At 50.2% G+C, this 20,809-nt stretch overlaps 1 protein-coding gene across 1 annotated transcript in view; it reads left to right on the top strand.

Annotated features, from left to right (window-relative positions):
• COL22A1 (collagen, type XXII, alpha 1) overlaps positions 1-20,809 on the top strand; it is a 263,426-nt gene that overhangs the window by 70,038 nt on the left and 172,579 nt on the right. Inside the window, exons 14-16 of the mRNA XM_012001612.1 lie at positions 2,204-2,248; positions 16,389-16,442; positions 18,430-18,474. Coding sequence (XP_011857002.1) covers positions 2,204-2,248; positions 16,389-16,442; positions 18,430-18,474 — 144 coding nt within the window. The remainder of the gene's footprint in view (positions 1-2,203; positions 2,249-16,388; positions 16,443-18,429; positions 18,475-20,809) is intronic.

Genomic DNA, 20,809 nt, shown 5'->3' with positions numbered 1-20,809 from the left:
CTCCTTTCTTAGACCAGAAATTATTAGATGTTACAGTACATAAGAATCACCCAGAGAACAGGTTTAAATGAATATTCTTGGGACCCCTTTCTCCCATCAAGAAGCAGGGTAGATCCCAGGAATCTGCATTTTTAACCAGCACCAAGGATTTTTGACACTTGATCTAAAGAATTCATTTTCCCCAGCCTGTCCAGTACTGTACTCTTGGAAGAAGAATGGAGTCTACTTAATTCTTAGCCCCTGGAATGGTGTCAGACACATAATATGTATTCAGTAGGTCCAGTGAATAAAGAGGTGAACAAACAGATATGGTGTACAAGGAGCAAAGTAGCTTCTCGAACATTTAACACTATTCTTGATTCTCTATAAAGTCACATGCTCACATATGTTTATTGTAGCACTATTTACAATAGCCAAGACTTGGAACCAACCCAAATGCACATCAGTGATAAACTGGATAAATAAAATGTAGGACATATACACCATGGAATACTATGCAGCCATAAAAAAGGATGAGTCCATGTCCTTTCTAGGGACATGGATGAAGCTAGAAACCATCATCCTCAGCAAACTAACACAGGAACAGAAAACCCAACACTGTATGTTCTTACTCATACATGGGAGTTGAACAATGAAAACACATGGACACAGGGAGAGGAACATCACAGACTAGGGCCTGTTGGACATTGGTGGGCAAGGGGAGGGAGAGCATTAGGACAAATACCTAATGCATGCAGGTCTTAAAACATAGAAAAATGGAAGAAGCAGTGTAAACTGTCATTTTCAAACAAAGCAGCTTGAGTTGCCAGGGAGACATTGAAAACCTCTGATCTCTGTGTGTGTGACCAAAATATTTAGATGAAATTAAAACAGCAAGGATGTTCACTCACCCTGTAGGTCTGGATGGCCCTGCAGATACTCTACTCTTTAGGACAGCATCTTGTGGCCTTGGCCCTGTACCCTCTCTAGGTCAAAGATGTGTGTATCATTCCTGATCTCAACAAGGAGGCCTGGGTGGCACCTGCTATCTCTACCATCTTTTCCATAGAATGCCCCAGGGTCTCTTCTCCAAGAAAGGAGAGAAAAGGGAGTGGAGCCCACAGGGAGCTCACATAGTTACATAGGATACATTCCTGCTCATCCGACAGGTGCCTGCCCTGTGCCATTGCCTGGCCTGCAGGCTGCTGCCCAGGGAGGAGCTGTGCTTTCGTCAGCTCATGTGGGTGGCCCCAGTGCCTCGCGGTGTAATCTGTGCACGTGGGAAGAGCAGGCACATGCACTGCTGAGCCTTCTGCTTCTCAGAGTAGGGCAGTAGCCTTCAGACACAAGCCCTACCAGATTCCTGTGCTAAACAAGGGATCGTCACAGTCACTCACTGGGTCAGTCAGTCATTCAACAAATGTGTATTAGTGCCTACCAAGTGACAGGCTCTGTTCTAGACTCTGGGGATATCGTATTGAAGGAACTGCCCTGGTGGGGCTTAATTCTACCCGGGGGAGGCAGAAAATGCAGCGTCCAGGGCTGAGTACTGTCAATAAAGTAAAGCGTGGTAAGAGGATCCAGTGACGATGGACGATGGAGTTGGGGGAAGCAGGGGGATCATGTTTTGGATCCTGCATTCAGAGAAACCCACATCCTGGCTGACATTCCCACCTAGTCTGTACACAGAGGGGCAGGGAGTCCACAGCACAAGGTCTGGGAGCTGCTCTAGACGAAGGCAGGATGAGCAGTGGGGATAGACAGTGACCCTATCCCCGAGGGAGGAGGGGTGATTGGCTTCAAGGAGCCATTCTCTGATTCAACGTTGGGACCCTTCCTGGGAGCCATGGTCCTGCGGCATCATAGGCATAGTGTGGTGGGGGGAACTGACTTTGAAGCCACATTTCTGTCCTTGGCCACTTGAGTTCAGGAGCCAGGCTATGTCCCAATCTATGGCTATGAGGACCTGGATAGCCTAAGCCAAGGGACAAGCCCAGGAACTCATGTCATACTCTGGAAGTGGCCTGCCTCTGCTGCCCAGGGCCAGACCACACAGCAGCTGCTTTGTGGCCTTAGACTACACGGGGAGACAGGGTCCTCACCATCACCATCCCTGCCACCCTGGGCTGGAAGCTGCCAGGCAGTTACTCCATGGACACCCCCATGGTGAGCACAGAGAAGTCAGATTAAGATGTTTGGTCACTGCTCTTTCTTTTTCCCCCAGGGCCTCCAAGGAGAACGAGGTGAAAAGGGAACTCGAGGAGAAAAGGTATTTATAGTCTGCTCTCATTGATCAATACAGCTTTCCATAGACGACAGGGTGCATGAGACCATCTGCTCTGTGTATGCTTGTGTGTGTGTGTACACATTTGTGTGTGCATGTGTGCACGTGTGTACATGTATGTTTGCGTGTGTGTGTGCATGTGGCAGGCGAGGGCTGCTGCAGACAGTGGTACTTTCCTCCCCTGAACGTAGCTTGTGCCGGGAAGGCTGTGGTCTCAGCACCTGCAGGCATCGTCATCCTCTGCACCAAGGCGGAGTTCAGGGTTTCCAGACTAGACAGGTTTTAAGAGAGCCCTGGATTGGACTCCGAAGTCCCAGTTGCTGCCTCATAGGACTCCTATCTTACTTGGCAAGTTACATAACTTCTCTGCTCCTCAGTTACCCTGGCTCTCAAACAAATGGGAGAATGAGTGGTGACAGGAGTGACACTGGTGACCTGCATTTGAGCCACAGTCACCAAATGTGAACTGGCCCACACTCGGGCTCTTAGATGCAGATTGCCATGCAACCGACACGTCTGAGGAGGCCCAGGTGGAGGCTCCTTAGTGACTGCTGCCAGGTAACGGTGGAAGAGACCTCCGATTGGATTCCGCCACATGTGCTGGCATCGCTGATGGTTCAAGGTTCCCCTGTGGGGTGGCGGGGGTGGCTGTCCAAGCGCGGCAACTCCCACCCAGCTCCACCTTCGCAAACCGCGGCTGCTGCTGAATTTTCAGTTTCTCTTCCTGGGCCCATTCATTGAGTTCCTTAGGATCTGGAGCAATGTGTCCCAAGAGCTGGGCCTAGGCCCTCTCGCCTAACCCATGTCTGAGATGCTTTGTCGGGGTCTGCCCCATGCTGTCGTCCTGCACGATGTAACTCTCTAGTTCCACAGGAACTTGTTCTTCACCCTTAATTTACGTTTAAGATATTTGAAAAATAGTGAAACATAGCCTGTGATCCTGTCATCCTGACACAACTACAGTGGGCACGTAGGCATATTTCCTGTGGGAATTCTTTTTTTTTTTTTTTTTTGAGAGGGAGTCTCGCTCTGTCGCCGGGGCTGGAGTGCGGTGGCGCGATCGGCTCACTGCAAGCTCCGCCTCCTGGGTTCATGCCATTCTCCTTCCTCAGCCTCCCAAGTAACTGGGACTACAGGCGCCTGCCACCACGCCCAGCTAATTTTTTGTATTTTTAGTAGAGATGGGGTTTCACCGTGTTAGTCAGGATGGTCTCGATCTCCTGACCTCATGATCCGCCCACCTCGGCCTCCCAAAGTGCTGGGATTACAGGCTTGAGCCACCGCGCCCGGCCTCCCGTGGGAATTCTTACGCATGGGGAGTGTCCCTCCACAGCCACATCATCCTGTATTCCATGCTGCCTCCTGTTTTCTGTTCCGACATGCAGTGTTTTCTCCATGCTGCTGTAGAGTTTTTAGAGTTTGTTATAAATGACTGCACAGTATTCCATTAAGTGAATAAACCATAATTCAGGTACCCATTCCCCTGGTATTGATCATTCACAATTGTTTCCAGTTTTTCACTTTCAAAAAGAATGCTGCCGGGCGCGGTGGCTCACGCCTGTAATCCCAGCACTTTGGGAGGCCGAGGCAGGCGGATCATGAGGTCAGGAGATCGAGACCACCCTGGCTTAACACGGTGAAACCCCGTCTCTACTAAAAATAACAAAAATTAGCTGAGCTTGGTGGTGGGCACCTGTAGTCCCAGCTACTCAGGAGGCTGAAGCAGGAGAATCGCTTGAACCCAGGAGGCGGAGGTTGCAGTGAGCCGAGATTGTGCCACTGCACTCCAGCCTGGGGGACAGAGCAAGACTCTGTCTCAGAAAAAAAAAAAAAAAAGAATGCTTTGGCATTTTAAAGCTTATAGCTTTGTTTATTTATTTTCAAATTTATGATTATTTCCTTAGGCTGCTTTCCCAGAAGTGAAATTACTGGTCAAAGCCAATGAACCTGTCTGTGGCTTGCTCACATTGCTTTCCAAAAGGTCCTTTTTCATTCAGGGAGGCAGGGACTGGCCTCGTTTCCCAACGCAGGCTCCCAAACATGATTTTTGTTTGTTTGTATATTAAATTTTAATCATTTTTAACTTTAATAAGCAAAACCCTTACCTCTTTCGAGAGCTTTCACATGTTTCCGTAGATTTGTTTGCCGGTCAGCTCTCTCTGTGGACCCTCTGCTCCCTCCGTCACATGGTGAAGACATAAAAGTGGCATTTGGAGTAACTGAGGCTCTGGGCACACAGGCGCGTGGGTTGCTCTGCAGCTCCGGTGCTTAAGGGAGCAGGGGTCTTCTTTCAATCCCTGTGTAGCAGAGAGTGGAGTTTGAGGAACTGCCCCACAGCAGGGCTGGGCTGTAGAAGCCAGAGGAAGCTTGAGACTCACATCCGAAGTGTGCAGCTCGGCAGTGATTCGGGCAGAAGGCCCCAGGCATGTGGGGGTCACATGCTGGCTGTCACCTGAGGGTGCAGTCAGAGGTTGAGCCTGACCCTGGCCTGGAGTCCGAAACAGGCTGTCTTCCCTCAGCACCCACAGAGTGCCTGGTGCAGGCCCTCCATCAGAGTCCCGAGTTTAGCAGGCAACACTTGCCAACACATGGCGGATATTTACAAAGTCAACTCAACACATGGCTGCAGGTGTGCAGTGCTTTACTGTCGAGCGGGGGCAGAGGTGCCTTTGATATGCATTTGCTAAATCAATAAATGAGTAAGAGATGACTCCTTCAAATCACATGTCCTATGGCTAGATCCCCTGTAAGGACAATGGATGAATCCAAGGATGGGACCCACCCAAAGGACAGGAGCACGGGCAGAGCCAGGTCGTGTCAAGACAAGAGACAGCCGTATTTGAAGGGGATTTGGAGGCCAAAGACCCCTAGTGCCTTGGTCATCAGAACCAGATCCAGTACCAGTGCGGTGCCTTGGGGGGCAGCCAGAGCCGGGATCAGCCTGGGAAAGCGCTCCCCAGACAGAAGGTGGTGGCTTCTCCACTTGTCTGAGTCCTGGGCTGGGCCGAGCCTGTCAGGGGAAGGTCACTCGGGGGCCTGTGGTGGTTCTGCTCCTGGGGCTTGTTTACCTCATCTGGGTTTGCTGTTCCATGAGCCAGCAGTCCAGGAAAGTGAGTGTAAGTCACACAGCACTCATCTGAAGTGCCAAAAGAATGTTTTTTGTTTGTTTTGTTTGTCTGTTTTTTAAAGAATATATATTTTTCAACTGGGGGGCCTGTCCCCAGCCTCAGTGTCTGCAGCCAGGCCACACGCAGCGCTCAGTGCCCTCTGCCTCATGAAGAAACATTGAAGACGTTCTGAAGAAATCCAAAACTATGGGTTTTCTGTTGGTGTTTTTTATTTTATTTTATTTGTTCTGAGACGGAGTGTCACTCTGTTGCCCAGGCTGGAGTCAGTGGTGTGATCTCGGTGCACTGCAACCTCCACCTCCCGGGTCCAAGCAATTCTCCTGCCTCAGCCTCTCCCGAGTAGCTGGGACTACAGGCACGCGCCACCATGCCTGGCTAATAAAACTATGTTTTAAGTACTATTTTCTTCAATGTACCATAAAGAATCCAAAAACTACAAGCATAATCTCTGACCTAAGAAACCTACAGTGTGATTAGAAATGTGTGAAAAGGTGAATGGATGTACCCGTTCCTGTATTCTATTCATTTTTTCAGTCAGGTGCCCACCCACCCAGCCATCCAGCCACAAAGATTGGTATAAAAAAGTTTTTCTCTCCCTCAGAAGTCTTCCTGGGTTTCCCTGGACCTGTGCTGTTAGAACCCCTACCCTCTTCAGCTGATGACCTTGGTCGCCCACATGGTATTTGTTTGCCTTTCAGCTACCCCCCTCCACGCACATATGTAGACCCTTGGATTTTTTTTTTCTTTTTTTTTTGTGTATGTGTGTGTGTGACAGAGTCTTGCTCTGTCGCCCAGGCTGGAGTGCAGTTGCGTGATCTCTGCTCACTGCAAGCTCCGCCTCCCAGGTTCACGCCATTTTCCTGCCTCAGCCTCCTGAGTACCTGGGACTACAGGCGCTCGCCACCTCGCCCGGCTAATTTTTTGTATTGTTAGTAGAGATGGGGTTTCACCATGTTAGCCAGGATGGTCTCGATCTCCTGACCTCATGATCCACCCGCCTCGGCCTCCCAAAGTGCTGGGATTACAGGCATGAGTCACCGCGCCCGGCCGACCCTTGGATTTTTAACATAAGGCACCTTTAACATAAGACCCACCTCTGGGTCTTCCCTGCCTGAGCTGGTACCTGCAGCGCGGTCTGTGGCCAGTCCTCTGTGGACACACGTGTGAGCACTGGGCCCAGGTGAGAGACGATGCAGGAACCAAGATCGAACTCAGTGTGCAGAGTGCCTTCACCCACAGGTGTGGACTGGGACTTTTTGGCGATGTACAGATGGGTTTACAGCATGTACTCCACGCTCAGGCTTGGTCGAAGCCCTGGGAGTGGATGAGACGGCCAACAGGAAGCTGCCTGGACCACGGTACGTTAGCCAGGAAACGTCACAGGGAGAAAACGCTCACCAAGGGTCCAGAGCAGGAACCATCTCCACTGGAACAATGATCCCCGCCCTTCCTGAAGGCTTTGGGGGCTTCGGGTGAGCTTCTAAGGTGCGGCGCAGTCGGCTTTCCCAGAGAAACGAAGAGCTCTCCGCAGGCCCTGGGGGACCAGGTCTGCCACTGGGACAGCTGCTGCAGCTACTGGAGCCTCAGTTTTCTCACTTGCAGGATGGAAATATTAATGTCTTCTCCGAAGCCGGTTGGAAGGTGGATAACAGGATCAGTGTCCGGTCCGTAACCGACACATTCACAAACATTTATTTCTTTTTCCCACTTGCTTCAAGAGAGATTCAGTCCGTACACACTCAGTGTTTTATTCTTGCCAAAACACTGTTTGGAAGCAATAGGCTTTTTTCCATGGAGCGTTAGAGCTTTTTCCAGCAAGCTTTTAGAGTCTTGCTTTAAGACTTTTGTTCAGTCAAGAAACACCGCAGTTCTATCAAAATCCTAAGTTATCAGACTTGGAAAGGGCTGTAGAGAAGCCGGGGGAGCACTCCTGATTGTAAAGCGGGGGAAACTGAGCCTAGAAGCCATGTGTTTCCTGACGCCCTGTGGCCTGTTAGAAAGCCAGCAGGATCCAGAAACTCCTCATTCCTGGTTTGGGCTTTCCCATCTGTGGCTTACCAGGCCTGAAGTTTCACCAGAAATGTAGAATGCTGGCGTGTTTCCCCTAGACTGTCTCCTTTCTGGTCGGGCCATAGTTCTACCTGCTGCAGGAGGCTCCTTGGGGGTAAACTCAGGAAGGGAGGACCACCCGCTGGTGAGGTGCAGGGAGTAACCTCAGCCATGCCCCCATCAGCCCCTGAGTCCCTGCAGCCTGCACCAGCTGACGCGGCCACGGCTGGAGCAACCCTGCACTGTGATCCTGGAGCCTGCATTTGAATTCCAGCTCGGGGCTCTGCGAGCAGTGTGACCTGTGCAGCATTATTTAACCTCCAAGTCCCAGGTTTCTTCACTGCAGAGAGTAATTTTATCTGCTTCGTAAGGATATGATGAGGATTCCGTGAGTTAGTATTTACAGAAGGCTTAGAAAGGTTCTGGGCAGCATGTGCTTTATATATGTTGTTTGAGGACAGGGAGAAAGGAAAGCAGACACCGAGAAGCGGTGAGGATGAGCCCGCAGCTCTGAAGGTCAGCTTTGCGCTGGCTTCGACTCCCTTGCTGATGTGCAGGTGACTCACAGAAGAGCTGGCTCCGCTCTGTGCCTCTGTTTCCCCACCCGTCCAAGGAAGAGCCTGAGTTGCGTGATGCTGAATGCCCCTTTTCAGCTCTCCTATTGGTGGGTGCTTACAGTTTATTTTCTCAGGAACCTCTCTGATGTCTTACATCAGCAAGTAGGTTTCCATCTTGCCTTGGAAAAAGCCGTTCCAGCTGCCTGGCCTTGCCCGGCATGGGGTGGGACAGTGTCTCAGCCCTGCCTTAACAGAGACAGCCACCATCGTCCAGCACTGAGGCCACCTCTAACAGAACCCAGGGCAGGGCGTTCTCTGTAAAGCGGGGAGACAGCCCTTCATTTGGGGGTTTTCCAGATCATGTCTCTGCTGGCACAGTGCAGTGACTGAAGGATTTGGAGGCATGAGGAGGTCCAGGTGGCAGAGCCCAAGTGGGCTGTCCAGGAAATTGTAAGGTGAATCCAGCCAGGCACAGAGAGGAGTCTACTCATGAAAAGGGCCAGGCACTGGGCATTGGGGGTCCTGTTTCTGTCTAGAAAACCGTGTCCCCCAGACAATGTAGGGTGACTGTAAACATTCCAGTCCTGAGGCTCCCCAGGTGTCCTGCCCTGGCTCAAAGCAAAGGGGGGGCCTCAAAATGGGAAGAGCACCAGCCTTGAAATCAGAGGAACTAGGCTGTCCCCCTGGCTGGGCCTCCACCAGTGCAGGTACCTTAGATAAGCTTTGGACCTTGCTGGCCTCCATGTCCGTATTTGACATTGAGGGGTGGATGGTGATGCTTCTCCCAGTTAGTGGCTCTAAGGATCTGATGAGTTATGAGAGCAAGCGCAGGGCTTGGCACCTGGTAGAAGCTCCCTAAGCAATTAACAAAAGGGAGTTGGTGTTTTGAAGGAACCGAAGCCGCAATCCACCCTGCAGACATGGGCACCTCTGTCTTTTCCATCTGGGCTCCCAACTCAGCCTTATAAAAAGTCATCAGTAAGTCTCACCCCCAATTTGTGTTGCTCTTGAGGGGTTGGCAGTGTCACACACTAGGTGTGACTGTGATAAGTATTTGCTGGGTACCCGCTGTGTGCTGGGTGCCTAGAGATGCCCACATTCATCTTCACACAGTTGCCTTTATGGAGCAGCCACTTGGCAGCTTGAGATCTCAGGTACCAAGTCCATGGGTAGCTCCAGGACTCATCCCGAGGTACCTTAGGATGTGCTTCTCCTAGAACAGGGTGGTGGTGGAGTCCCCACTGGGAGGTCAGGCAGCCCTTTGTGTGGAAGTCCCTGGGAATGGCCATCATTAGCTTGGCAGTGTCTGGGTGGGGGCAGCCAAGGTGGCTCTCAGCTCCTAAGATGCCATCTTTCCCCTTCCCAAGGAGACCACAGGGTGAGGGCATGGATTCCTTTGTTGGGTGAGCACAGTAACATAATTGGGTGGGTGGGAGCTGCCTGAAGACTTATGTGTTTCATTCATCTTCCTCTCCTGAGGCCACATTATGTGATCTGAGTACAGCAGGGAGCTCACTGTTGAACTGTTGAGTTCACGTCAGTCCGTACAGTGCCTGCATCTGTTCATGTCATGAGCATCACTGTATGCCAGGCCCTGCAGGGGGTAGAAGACAAATCAGATCCAGGCCTTGACTCTTAAACTCACTACCTAGAGGGGAGGGTAAGATTTGCAAAGTATAGGACAAGGAGAGCCTACGTGTCAGGAGAGAGGAAGAGATGAGATGGAAACTGAATTCCAGAAGAAAGAGAAGCCACTTCTGGTGGGGGCTGGAGAGACAGGAGACAGAAGAGTCTTCGTGGGGAGGTAGCCTCTGAGTTGTGTTGTAATGGCTTCCTCTTTTTTTTTTTCTTGAGACGGAGTCTTACTCTGTTGCCCAGGCTGGAGTGCAATGGTGCGATCTCAGCTCACTGAAACCTCTGCCTCCCGGGTTCAAGCAATTCTCCTGCCTCAGCCTGCAGAGTAGCTGGGACTTCAGGTGCCCACCAGCAGGCCCAGCTAATTTTTTTGTAGTTTTAGTAGAGAGAGGGTTTCACTCTGTTAGCCAGGCTGGTCTCAAACTCCTGACCTTGTGATCTACCCGCCTCAACCTCCCAAAGTGCTGGGATTACAGGCGTGAGCCACCGTGCCTGGGCCATAATGGCATTCTTTACCATGGGTAGAGAATGGCTTGTTAAGTACCCAGAATTGCACCTATATTATCTCACAAATTTGAACCAAAAAACAACAAATGAAGGGTACTTTACATATTCCTATTTAATGAATGAGTCCATTGTGATTGCTAGGGGTTTGAGTTCTTGTCAAAGCACAGGACAGAGCAGCACCCACATGTCTCTCCCAGAGCGCACGCCCTTCCCCCACCCTCTGCTGCCTCCAGATGTTGGTTGGCAGAGAGGAGAATGGAAGGTGGACTTTCTAGAAAGAGGCGATCCTGTGGCCAAGCCAGGGGCGGGCTTGGACAAGAGTGTGCTTCAGTGACAGTGAACAGTGCCGGGCAACTGCTGCTGTGGCTGAGAGTGAGCAAGACAGATGCAGAGGGTCCCACGCTGCCAGGCTGAGGAGGCGGGTGCATCCTGCAGGCCTTGGGAACCATGGGGGGCTGGGAAAGGAGGGATGTCCAGAAACGGATTATGGGGAGACCACTTTGACAATGGGGGAGGCAGTGGATTGGATCGAGGGCGGAGGTGGAGGGCCAGGAGGCTGTGGGGAGGATTTATGCAGGGTGGACTGAGGCTCTCTCTGCATGAAGTACCACAGGGACACCTGGGCCATCCTGCTCATCGAAAGCACGAAAGGGCTGCAGCTGATTTCTGGGGAAAACACGCAGTACGTTAACTCAGTTCTGGCACCCATGTTATATGAATGGTTTATTGTACGTGAGGGAGAAGGAGAAGAAAGACACCACGTGTCTTCCTCCCGCACTGAATGTGCCAATCAGCAGCGAGGTCTCAGAGTGGTCAGGCAGGGCAGCCCGCCGTTTGCTGCTTTCAGTGGAGTGGGAGCGCCCTCTGCTGTCAGCAACTCAGAACCGCAGGACGTGGCCTTGGCCCGGAGAGGCTCTGTGGGCTTTGCAGCCAGGATGGTGCACTGTGCGGAGACTCGGTTTTCTGTCGTGAAAATGGGAAGGATATCCCATACGACTGCTTGAAATGACAAATGACGCAGTGCCTGTTTCAGCACTTGGTTCGCAGAGCAGAGGTCCAGTCCTCTTTCGTTTGCATAAGCTTACATTTCCGTATTGATTCCGGATATGAGAATCAGAGTAGAGTTCTCATAAAACAGCTGCCTTTTTGCTTTTGTGTTTTGTTATCTCATCCTGGTGGGGAACTGGAGCCCCAGAGAGGGGCAGCCTCTCTCCAGGTGGCAACAGACAGAGTCAGGATTAGAATCCAGGTCTGGCCACTCCTCACTCAGTGTTCTCCAGGCCCTTATGTCCCCAGCACCTGTCCCTTCACTCCTCTGCTGTTCCCCTGTTGCTGGTCCCTTCCAAATGATTTTTTGGTCTTTCTTTCCCCTACCCCAAGTCCATTCCACACAGTCAGCCTTTGTTTGGCTTCACTGATTTTTAATGCACACCTTCCGCGTGCCAGGCAGTGTTGTCAGCATGTCACGTAGATGAGCTCATGTGGTCCTCACAGCAGCTTTACTGGGTAAATATTAATATTATGCTGCTTATTTGTAGAAACTGAGTGACAGAGCTGCTAAGGAGCTGGTCCAAGGTCACACAACTGGAACGTGGGAGAGCCAGGGTTTGGGTCTGAGTCGTGTGGTTAACCACCACCCACGCCCCCTCCCCCTGGGAGCCCGGGATCTCACTCTCAGTCTGCAGGGGCCGAAGCCTTCACTTAGCTGCGTTTGTGTAGCCAGTGCAGTGCTAGCAAAGCCAGCAAACCCATGCAACAGCAGAAAGTCTGAGTGGAGGGCCTGCAGGGTACATGGGTGCCCCAGTATGGCCTCAGGATGGGCCCACACTATGGCATGGTTCCACTACCTGTCCCAGATGCTGTGGCGGGCATTTCAGCTTGAGACGGCACTCTGAGTGCCACGTCTTCTGTCTCTGTCCCTGTCCCTGTCTGTGTGTGTCTCTCAAACTCTCTCTTCTGTCCTGTCTCTCTCGGTCTCTCTGCATCTGTCTCTGTCTGTGCTTGTCTGAACTGTCCCTCTGCTTCTCTGTCTGTGTCTCTTTGTCTCTTTCCTGTCTGTCTCTGTCTTTTTCTGTCTTTCCTTCCCTCTGTCTGTTGCATCTCTTTTTCTTTGTTCTTCTGTTAACTCAGTCTCTGTCTCTCTCTGTGTCTCTGTATCTGTCTCTGTCTCTCTCTGTCTTCCTCTGTCTCTCCCCCACCCCCACTCTTCTCTTTCTCACTTATTTCTTTCCCCCATGTATCCGCTCTCATTCCTCTTGCCCCTGCTAATGACCACCCATCCATCAGGCCTGCAGCCATGTCCTCCTGGCTCTTCTGTCACGTGCCGTCCAGCAGTGCAGACTGCCGCCACCAGGTCCAGCCAGGCCCTCTCTGTGCACCTGCAGCTGTCCCAAGCTGCAGTGAGAGGAAGTTTTGGCTCCAGACTCCACTCATCTTGGTGCACAAGTGCAAGGAAGTAAGAAACAGGGACTTGGGCAACAGGCACACTTGGCCTTGCTCTGAGGCCTGTGGGAGAGCCAGGTTCCAGGGTGATTGTCAGGTCCACGGCTATGCCAAATGTCACGCTCGGGGTTAGGGTCCAGCCCATGCTGAGGTCCGAGGGGAGTGGATGGATGAGCAGATAGCTGCAAGAACACTCAGGCCATAGGCAGGTGAAATGTGGTTCTTCTCAGCAGCTCTCCCGTCAGCAGCTCACTCACACTAGCTCTCTTATGCTGCTCTCCGTCAGCAGCTCACTCACACACTGTCTGCTCTGTCTCGGCTGCTTAGCCCTTTGGCTTCTCTCTGCTGAGAGGACACACAGCTGTGCAGCCGGCTCTCCCTGCCTTCAGGGTCGGCAGCTTCACTCTTTCTCTCTCTGGGCACAAGCAAGCTGAGCTGTGTCCTGGCTCTCTCCTCTCTGTCTGCAAGACAGACAGCTTTGGCTCTCTCTCTTTCTCTGGGTGTGACTGCACCTGCACAGTGTCAACAGGGCAATTATACCTTTTACAGACAGTAGCGGCCTAGGGCCAAGGGATGGCCTTCCCATGTTGTGACTCCATAGCTGTGTTTCCAATATACATGGAATTGTGCGCCTGCATTCCAAACTCACTGAGTCACTCAGGCCCAGATGTCTGCCCCAGCCTATTCCTTGACCAAAGCACAGCCATGTTCTTTACAGTGATCTTCAGTAGGGTGGCCTGTTGCAAGGAAGCATGCTCAGGACTGGAAATCAGGAGACCTCGATTTGAGTCCTGGTGCCACCACTAAGTTTCTATGTACCCTTGGACAAGGTGCACCCTAGGGCTACCAGTTTCCTCATCTAGAGGTAGTGGGTGAGAGTCCGTGGGCTTGGAGACCCTTGTCCACTCACCAGCCTGGGCCCCACAGCGGGAACCCTGCCTGCTCCTCCAGGGACTCTGCTCTGACCCTCCCGCTCCGAGGCAGTAGAAAGAAACCACAGATGAAAGGACTGGGGGGCCCGTTCTGGCGCCAGTGCCAGCACACGCAGCTGGGGTGAGGTGGCTTCACCTCCTCGGGCCTCAGTTTCTTCATCTCTTGTTGGTGCTTGGGCCCGCCAACCTCACAGAGTTTGAAGGAGATGATGTAATGACAGATGTGGAATCACTTGGCAGAGACGAAACCCAGGCAGCTCCTCTCACCATTCGCCCGAAGTGTCATGTGATGGAAAGACTTTTTATTTTTATTATTTTTATTTTGTTTTGAGACAGAGTCTCACTCTGTCGCCCAGGCTGGAGAGCAGTGGCATGATCTCGGCTCACTGCAACCTCTGCCTCTCAGGTTTAAGCGATTCTCCTGCCTCCTGAGTAGCGGGCACTACAGGCTAATTTTTTGGTATTTTTTAGTAGAGATGGGGTTTCACCATGTTAGCCAGGCTGGTCTTGAACTCCTGACCTCAGGTGATTTGCCTGCCTCGGCCTCCCAAAGTGCTGGGATTATAGGCATGAGCCACCGGGAAAGCCTTTTTGAAAGATTAGTGTGTAATTGTGATTGAAAATACATGTATACATCAATGTTCTGGAATTTTAAGATAATTTCTGAAAGAGAGAAAACATGTAGGATTAAGTTTACGTAGATGCAAGGCCAGGGGCCTGCAAGCTGAACTGCAGAGCCCAAAGAGGGTCGGGGCCACCCCCAAGTGGACATCAGTGGGGATGGGGAATGGGGGGACCCTGGGGCAGGCGTCAATGACTCACTGGTTTCCTGCGCTTGGAGACGCAGAGTCAGGCAGCCCCTGCCCCATTCCCTGCCTATCCTGGGCAGTAGGAAGCCTCAGTATTTGTTTCCAGATGAAGGGAGAGACCCAGTCTGCAGGTAGTCAGCAAGCCCTGGGAGGGATAGGAGCAGCCACACAGGAAGAAAACCTTCCTTTGCATGCCACCCGCGGGAGGTTCCACCTGCCCTGCCATCCCCAGAGCGGCAGTGAATAGAATCAGTGTCCACCAGCGGGCGGCCACCCACGGTGAGCACAGCAGCCCCGAGGAGAAAACCGGGAATCTGTAACCTCTGGAAGAAAAACAGCATCCTGAGAGAGGAAGCAACCTTTAACGGAAAAAGAAGCAAAGAAATCACCACTTGGGAAATGAGGTTACAAAGAAATAGAAGGAGAGTTCAACAGAATTTGTATGTGTAATCTTCCAGTCATTCAGTAAATGTCAGCGGGGCTCACACTGAGGCTCTGGGAGCGCAAGAACGAAAAGAGTGAACGCACTTCCTGTCCTCGTGTGAGCGGGGAGGCGCGTGTGCACGGATAATAGATGCAAATTGAATTAAGGGAGATGAGGGAGAAGAAAATGAGACCATGCTGCAGCCGAAGAGAGCCTCTCATTTAGATTAAAAGGTCAGGAGGGGACACTGAATCTGAGTCCCGAAGGGTACAGAGGAGGCAGTGGAGGGAACAGGAGGCAGTGAAGGCAGAAGCGGGAACAAAGTGGCCGTGTCTGAGGAGCCTGAAGAAGGCAGTGGTGGCTGCTGGGATGCGGGTGGGAGACCGTTCACACAAGTCTGAACCCACCGTTTGGAGTGTCTGCCCAACTGAGTTCTTGCAGCCCACCTGAAAGAAGGACCCCAGCTGGGAACACCAGGCCTGAGTTAGCCCAGGACTTGAACACACCAGCACCTGGGAGTTGGCTCAAGAAAATCAGGGCACAGCTCGGGCAAGACTCTAGCACTTACTCACTACCCATCTTCGCCTATCCTCGCCTATCCTCACCTGTCCTCACCTGTCCTCAGCAGGAGCGTTCTCTCTGGGGACTTGGTCATAGGGATCTTTTTTTTTTTTTTTTTTTGGAGAGAGTCTCACTCTGTCACCCAGGCTGGAGAGCAGTGGCACAATCTCGACTCACTGTAGCCTCTGTCTCCCAGGTACAAGCGATTCTCATGCCTCAGCCTCCCAAGTAGCTGGGATTACAGGCACACGCCACCACACCTGGCTAATTTTTGTATTTTTAGTAGAGATGGGATTTCACCATGTTGGCCAGGCTGGTCTTGAACTCCTGACCTCAGGTGATCTGCTTGCCTTGGCCTCCCAAAGTGCTGGGATTACAGGTGTGAGCTACTACGCCCGGCCTTTTGTTTTCTTTCTTTCTTTTTTTTTTTTTTGAGAGTCATAGATATCTTTTGAGGAAGGGGTTATTATCATCCCCATAGTAATCAAAACACTCTCAGAGAGGTGAAATGACTGCCCACGATCCCACGGCTAGTAAGACAGTCAGCTCTGTCTGAATGTAAACAGATGAATGTGCAGATGGCGGCTTACCTCTAGCCAGCAGTTCACTCTGACGTCTATGTTGAGCACTGAGGACATGGTACGTGTTCACATATGTTTCCTGGACAAATGAATGATGCATAAAATACACCTGCAATTTTATGAACTGCATTACAGACCCCACTCACCCATGGCTTTGTTTGACCCCCATGAAAAACGGTGAGATGAAGAGACTGTGTGGCTCACAGAAGCCACGTGGCCATCTCTTGGCCACAGATTCGAAAAGTAAAAAGCAGAGAGATGACTCCAGTTGTTCTGACCTTTGACCTATGTTCCTTGTCCTCCAGTGCAAATCCTGTCTAGGGCTGCTGTGTGTGTGTATGTGTGTGTGTGTGCGCACGCGCGTGCGTGCGTGCTCGTGTGCGTTTGGCACCTTCTCCCCGCCCTCCTTGTCCATGATGGTCACTGCGGTGATGTGCGCTGGGCCACTGCCTATGGTCACTTACCTGCTCTTTATTTCTCCATTTTCCTTCTTTTGCCAGGGAGAGCGAGGCCTGGATGGATTTCCCGGGAAGCCTGGGGATGCAGGACAGCAGGTAAGTGTGTGCTGGCACTGTTGGACTAGGTTTCATCAGTGGTCAGAGGATGGGGATGACTGGACCCCACATGAAGCTCCACAGAGCCTCAGCACCTGGGCCTACTCCTTGCTCAGCTGGAGGCTGCAGGAGGCTTAGGACCAGACCCCAGCTGCGTAGCCGTAGGTTGACTCTGCGAACCCCAGAGCTGGAGGGATCCCAGTGCATAGACCACTTGAAATCCATTTTACATCAGGTAAGGTGATGCGTTATCATAATGTAAAGGCCTCTGGCCACGCGCACGTTTTCAAGGTGATGTGTGTAAGCAGCGCTCATTGTCATCTTGTCCCCAGAGGGAAAGATTCAAGGCAGCCCCAGTGCTCCTCAGGACAAAGCTAGTTAAATAAATCAGGAGGCATTGACACAGAGAGTGCTATGGGGCTGAGGACATTCATGAAGAAACTCTGGATGCACTGATGTGAGGGGTCTGCAAGACGTGGTTCAGTGGAAAATAAAAGTGTTCGGAATGGTGTGGGGGAAAATGCATCTGTGACTTTCAGAGACTGTCTCTGGAAGAATAAACAAGACGATGATAATCTTACGGCTTGGTTCCCCCAGAAGGGGGCTTTAAATGTTCACGCACTTCAATTTCGAACCAGGTGAACGTATCATCTATTCCAAAAGAAACTACATTTACATATTTAAATTTAAAATTCAAATGAAATAAAGCCTAAAATCATACATTCGTGTTAAAGCCAATTAGTCAAATGCTATGTTGCATAGCGTAATTTAACATACGTGTCAATTAATATATTTATTTATATAAATATCAAAACATAGATCAATATATATACATTAATTATATCCAATGTCAATGAATTACAATAAATATTAATTCTGATACTATATTAATATAAATTAAACTTATAGTTCATTCCATCTCCCACAAATATCTGGATTTGTATTTATTGTTGTCATGTAACAAATTGGAATCATACTTTTTATATCTTGCTTTTCTTCCCTCAACATTGTATCATAAACATGGAACCATTTAAAAAAATATTCACCAAAGGCCTGACTCAAGTGACCAGTTAATGGTCTATGGTGTGAATATAGCACACAGAGCTAACGCTGGTGGTGTGGGGCGGCCGGCGAGGGTCTCAGGGTGCAAGGGAAGCCAGCGCAGTGGGGTTACAGATCTTTGCTGTTCAGAGTAAAGAGGAAGTGAGGGTGCTTTGCATGCATCCTTGAGCGCATGTCTGTGTCCTTAGGATCTTTTCCTATACAAAGCCCTCTGTCCATGGACGGAGATTGACTGTGCAGCTGCCCTCCAGGCCCTCTCTGGGGTCCGTGAGGACGCTGGCTGAGGACTGCCCTGTGCTCTGTGCTGTGGCTCCTGGGCTGCTCCCACACCCTGCTCCTGCAGGAGGTGGAGAAGCTCAGGCATTCTCTTGGCAGCTCGTGGAAGGCTTCCCAGTGGGGACATTGAAGAGCAGGAGGGACGAGTCTTCAGCGTCCCCTGTACCAGCCCTCTGGGACTTTGGTTTCCCTGTGGCCCTAACTGTTCCTGGCCAGAGTCTGGGTGGCCCTTCCCTCTTCCCTGGTGCCTCACCAGTCCTCAGCTCTAAGGATTTCCTTCGACTCCACCAGACTCTGCCTTCTGTGCTCCCTGGGCCGGGGCAGGTCCTGATTATGTGCTTCTTCTTTCTCTTGCCCAGGCCCTCATATTCCTAAGGAAGGGGTTCTTTGTTTTCTCAGAATGTGTTATCCATGCTGCAGAACCAGCGCAACTGCAGACGAGAAAGCATGGAGGTAGGGAGCTTAGGTTATTTGAGGAAGAACTTTCTAGCAATAAACGCAGTCCAGAAAGTCAGGTCTAAAGGGACTTTGGCTTCTGAAGAAAAGTCCAGCCACAGTGGGGAGCTGTCTTTCAACTTCTTTCTCCCCAACTCCCCACTATTGTATCCCTAGTGCCCATCATAATCTGCCTTTTCTTTCTTTCCTCCAGGGCAGGCCTGGCCCTCCTGGTGTGGCAGGACCCCAGGGAGAAAAGGTGAGCAAGCCTGGGGCTGTTGAGGGCTCTGTGCCCTGGGCAGTCAGGTGTGGGGACTGCCCACCTTGGCAAATCAGGTGCAGGGAAGGGGCCTGGGTGGCAACTCTGGGAACAAAGCATACACAAAGGGTGGTGGCTGGGGCATCAGGAACTTACATAATACATTTCTGGCTATCATGTTGAATTTTTTTGTCTACTTTTAGGAATAAAAATCCATTTGAAAAGCAAAAAAAAAGTTCTATTATATAATATTTAGATGCATTAAAATATGCTACTGACAATGCTTTTTGAAATAGGGAGGCTATAAATATTAAAAAATCTTACAAAAACTTTTTCCTTTTCTCTTCCTCTTCTTTTCTCCTTCTCTACTACATTTTGCAATTTTTAAAAATCAGAATCAGAATCCTGAAAAAGGCCTAGGTATTTAAAAAACAAAATAAGGGTCGTATCTTATTATATTGGTCATCTATTTTAGAATATCTTCCAGGCTTAATGAAGTAAATTTGCTGCTAAGAATTTCTGCATCTCAGATGCAACAGTGGCAGGTAAACATTCTTTGCAAAATGTGAAGGGCCTACAAAAATGTCCATGAAAATAGCTTTCCTAAGCATTGAGGGTAACAAAGAAGGAAAAAGAGAAGGTGCGATGTTGCATTCTGGATTGGCATAGGAGGGGTGACGAGACATAGCCTGTGTTCAAGTACAAGAGGATGACGTTCTTCCAGGTTTCTAGACAGGCCCTTAGGAAGGCATCAGACATTGGGTTGGAAAACAGCTGGGGAGAGAGAAGGGGCTGAGACAGGAGACATCCTACTCAGACCAGACGGCTGAGACCCGAGCTGCATGGCTTCTTCTTGGAGTGGCTCACTGCAGAGTTCAGGTGAAGGTCGTTGTGTGACTCATACTGGTTCCCAGCATATGCTCTAAATGCGGGAGAAGTCTGCTCCAACTCCTTATGGAAGCAGACAAGGTATCTGTTATAAATAAATAAATAGTACAGGCTGACAAAGACCTCAGCTTAGGATGGGGGCTGGAGAATGTTAATGTCTTCCAAACTCACTCACTCGGGCTTCAGTGCTAGCCGAGTTCATTATTCTCTCTCCTAAGTATTTTTAGAGTTGAGATGTACATTGTTATATTATCCTGGTGTCAGGATTTTAATATATTCTTGCAGTTCCTTGACAGGGGATGCTAAGTCCTAAAATAAGTAGTTTATTTCAAGTCACGAAGAGGGAATGAGCCTTGAAGTCTGGATCTAGGTGATGACTCTATTTCTTGCTGCGGCGTATGTGTGTGTTTGTGTGTGTGTGTGTGGTGTGTGTTATAAGTTTCAACCTTCCACCTTATTTAGAGATTTGGTTTTGCCCTTCATATTTGGGAAATTGCTGAGTTATTATTTCTTATTATGATAAGTGCAGCAGAAATGGGAGGAGAAGGTCAAGGACCATGACATGATTTTGGGATTTTCATTGAAATAATTAAGAAACCAGTGAGGCTCAGGTGTACGATGCCTCTCATCTCATTCTGAGATCACATCCTTGAGACAAATCTTAGATGCTACACAATTTGGGAAAGTCACTGTAATTGTAGAGTTGGTCTTTTTAAACTGCTTCATTTTACAGATAATAGACACAAGTCTAGAAAATTACAGTTTCTTGCCCAAGACCCAAAATGAATCTGATTATCGACCAAGGCCTATCATATTATCTGCCTGTCCATTCGATGATTTACTGCAGATCTAAATATCACGGGATGCATTTTTATGCCCTTTTAATGATTTTACTAGATTGGGTCTATGATTGCGCTAGTTACCTACTGCTGTGTAATAAATCAACCTGAAACACAGTAGTTGGATACAATCATGTGTGATCTCACACGATTCTGAGGGCAGGAATCTGGGAATGGCATGGCTGGATTGTTCTGCTTCACAGTCTCTCCTGAGAGGCAGTCAGGCTGTCAGTGGGGGTGCATTCACGGTTATCTCAAGGGTCCACTGGGGCTGGAGAATCTACTTCCAGGCTCACTCATGTGGTCACTGGCAGGCCTGAGTTTCTTGACAGCTGTTGGCCAGAGCTGTTTACTTCCCTATTACATGGGCTTCTCCATGGTACTGTGCACAGAAAGGGAAATTGCTCCCCAAAAGTGAGCAGTGACTGATTCAAGGTTGGGGGAAAGGAGGGAGTCTGAGACGGAAGCCACAGTCATTTTTATCACCTAATCTTGGAAGTCACCTCCCAGTACGTCTGCTGTTGCTGTTAGTCACATAGAGGAATGGGGATGGTGTGGGAAGTCCCTGCACAAAAGTACATGGAGGAAGCAGGGACTGCGGGGGACCA

Source organism: Mandrillus leucophaeus, unplaced genomic scaffold (assembly GCF_000951045.1).
Source record: "Mandrillus leucophaeus isolate KB7577 unplaced genomic scaffold, Mleu.le_1.0 Scaffold667, whole genome shotgun sequence".
NCBI lineage: Eukaryota > Metazoa > Chordata > Mammalia > Primates > Cercopithecidae > Mandrillus > Mandrillus leucophaeus.
This window is presented reverse-complemented; position numbering and strand designations above follow the sequence as displayed.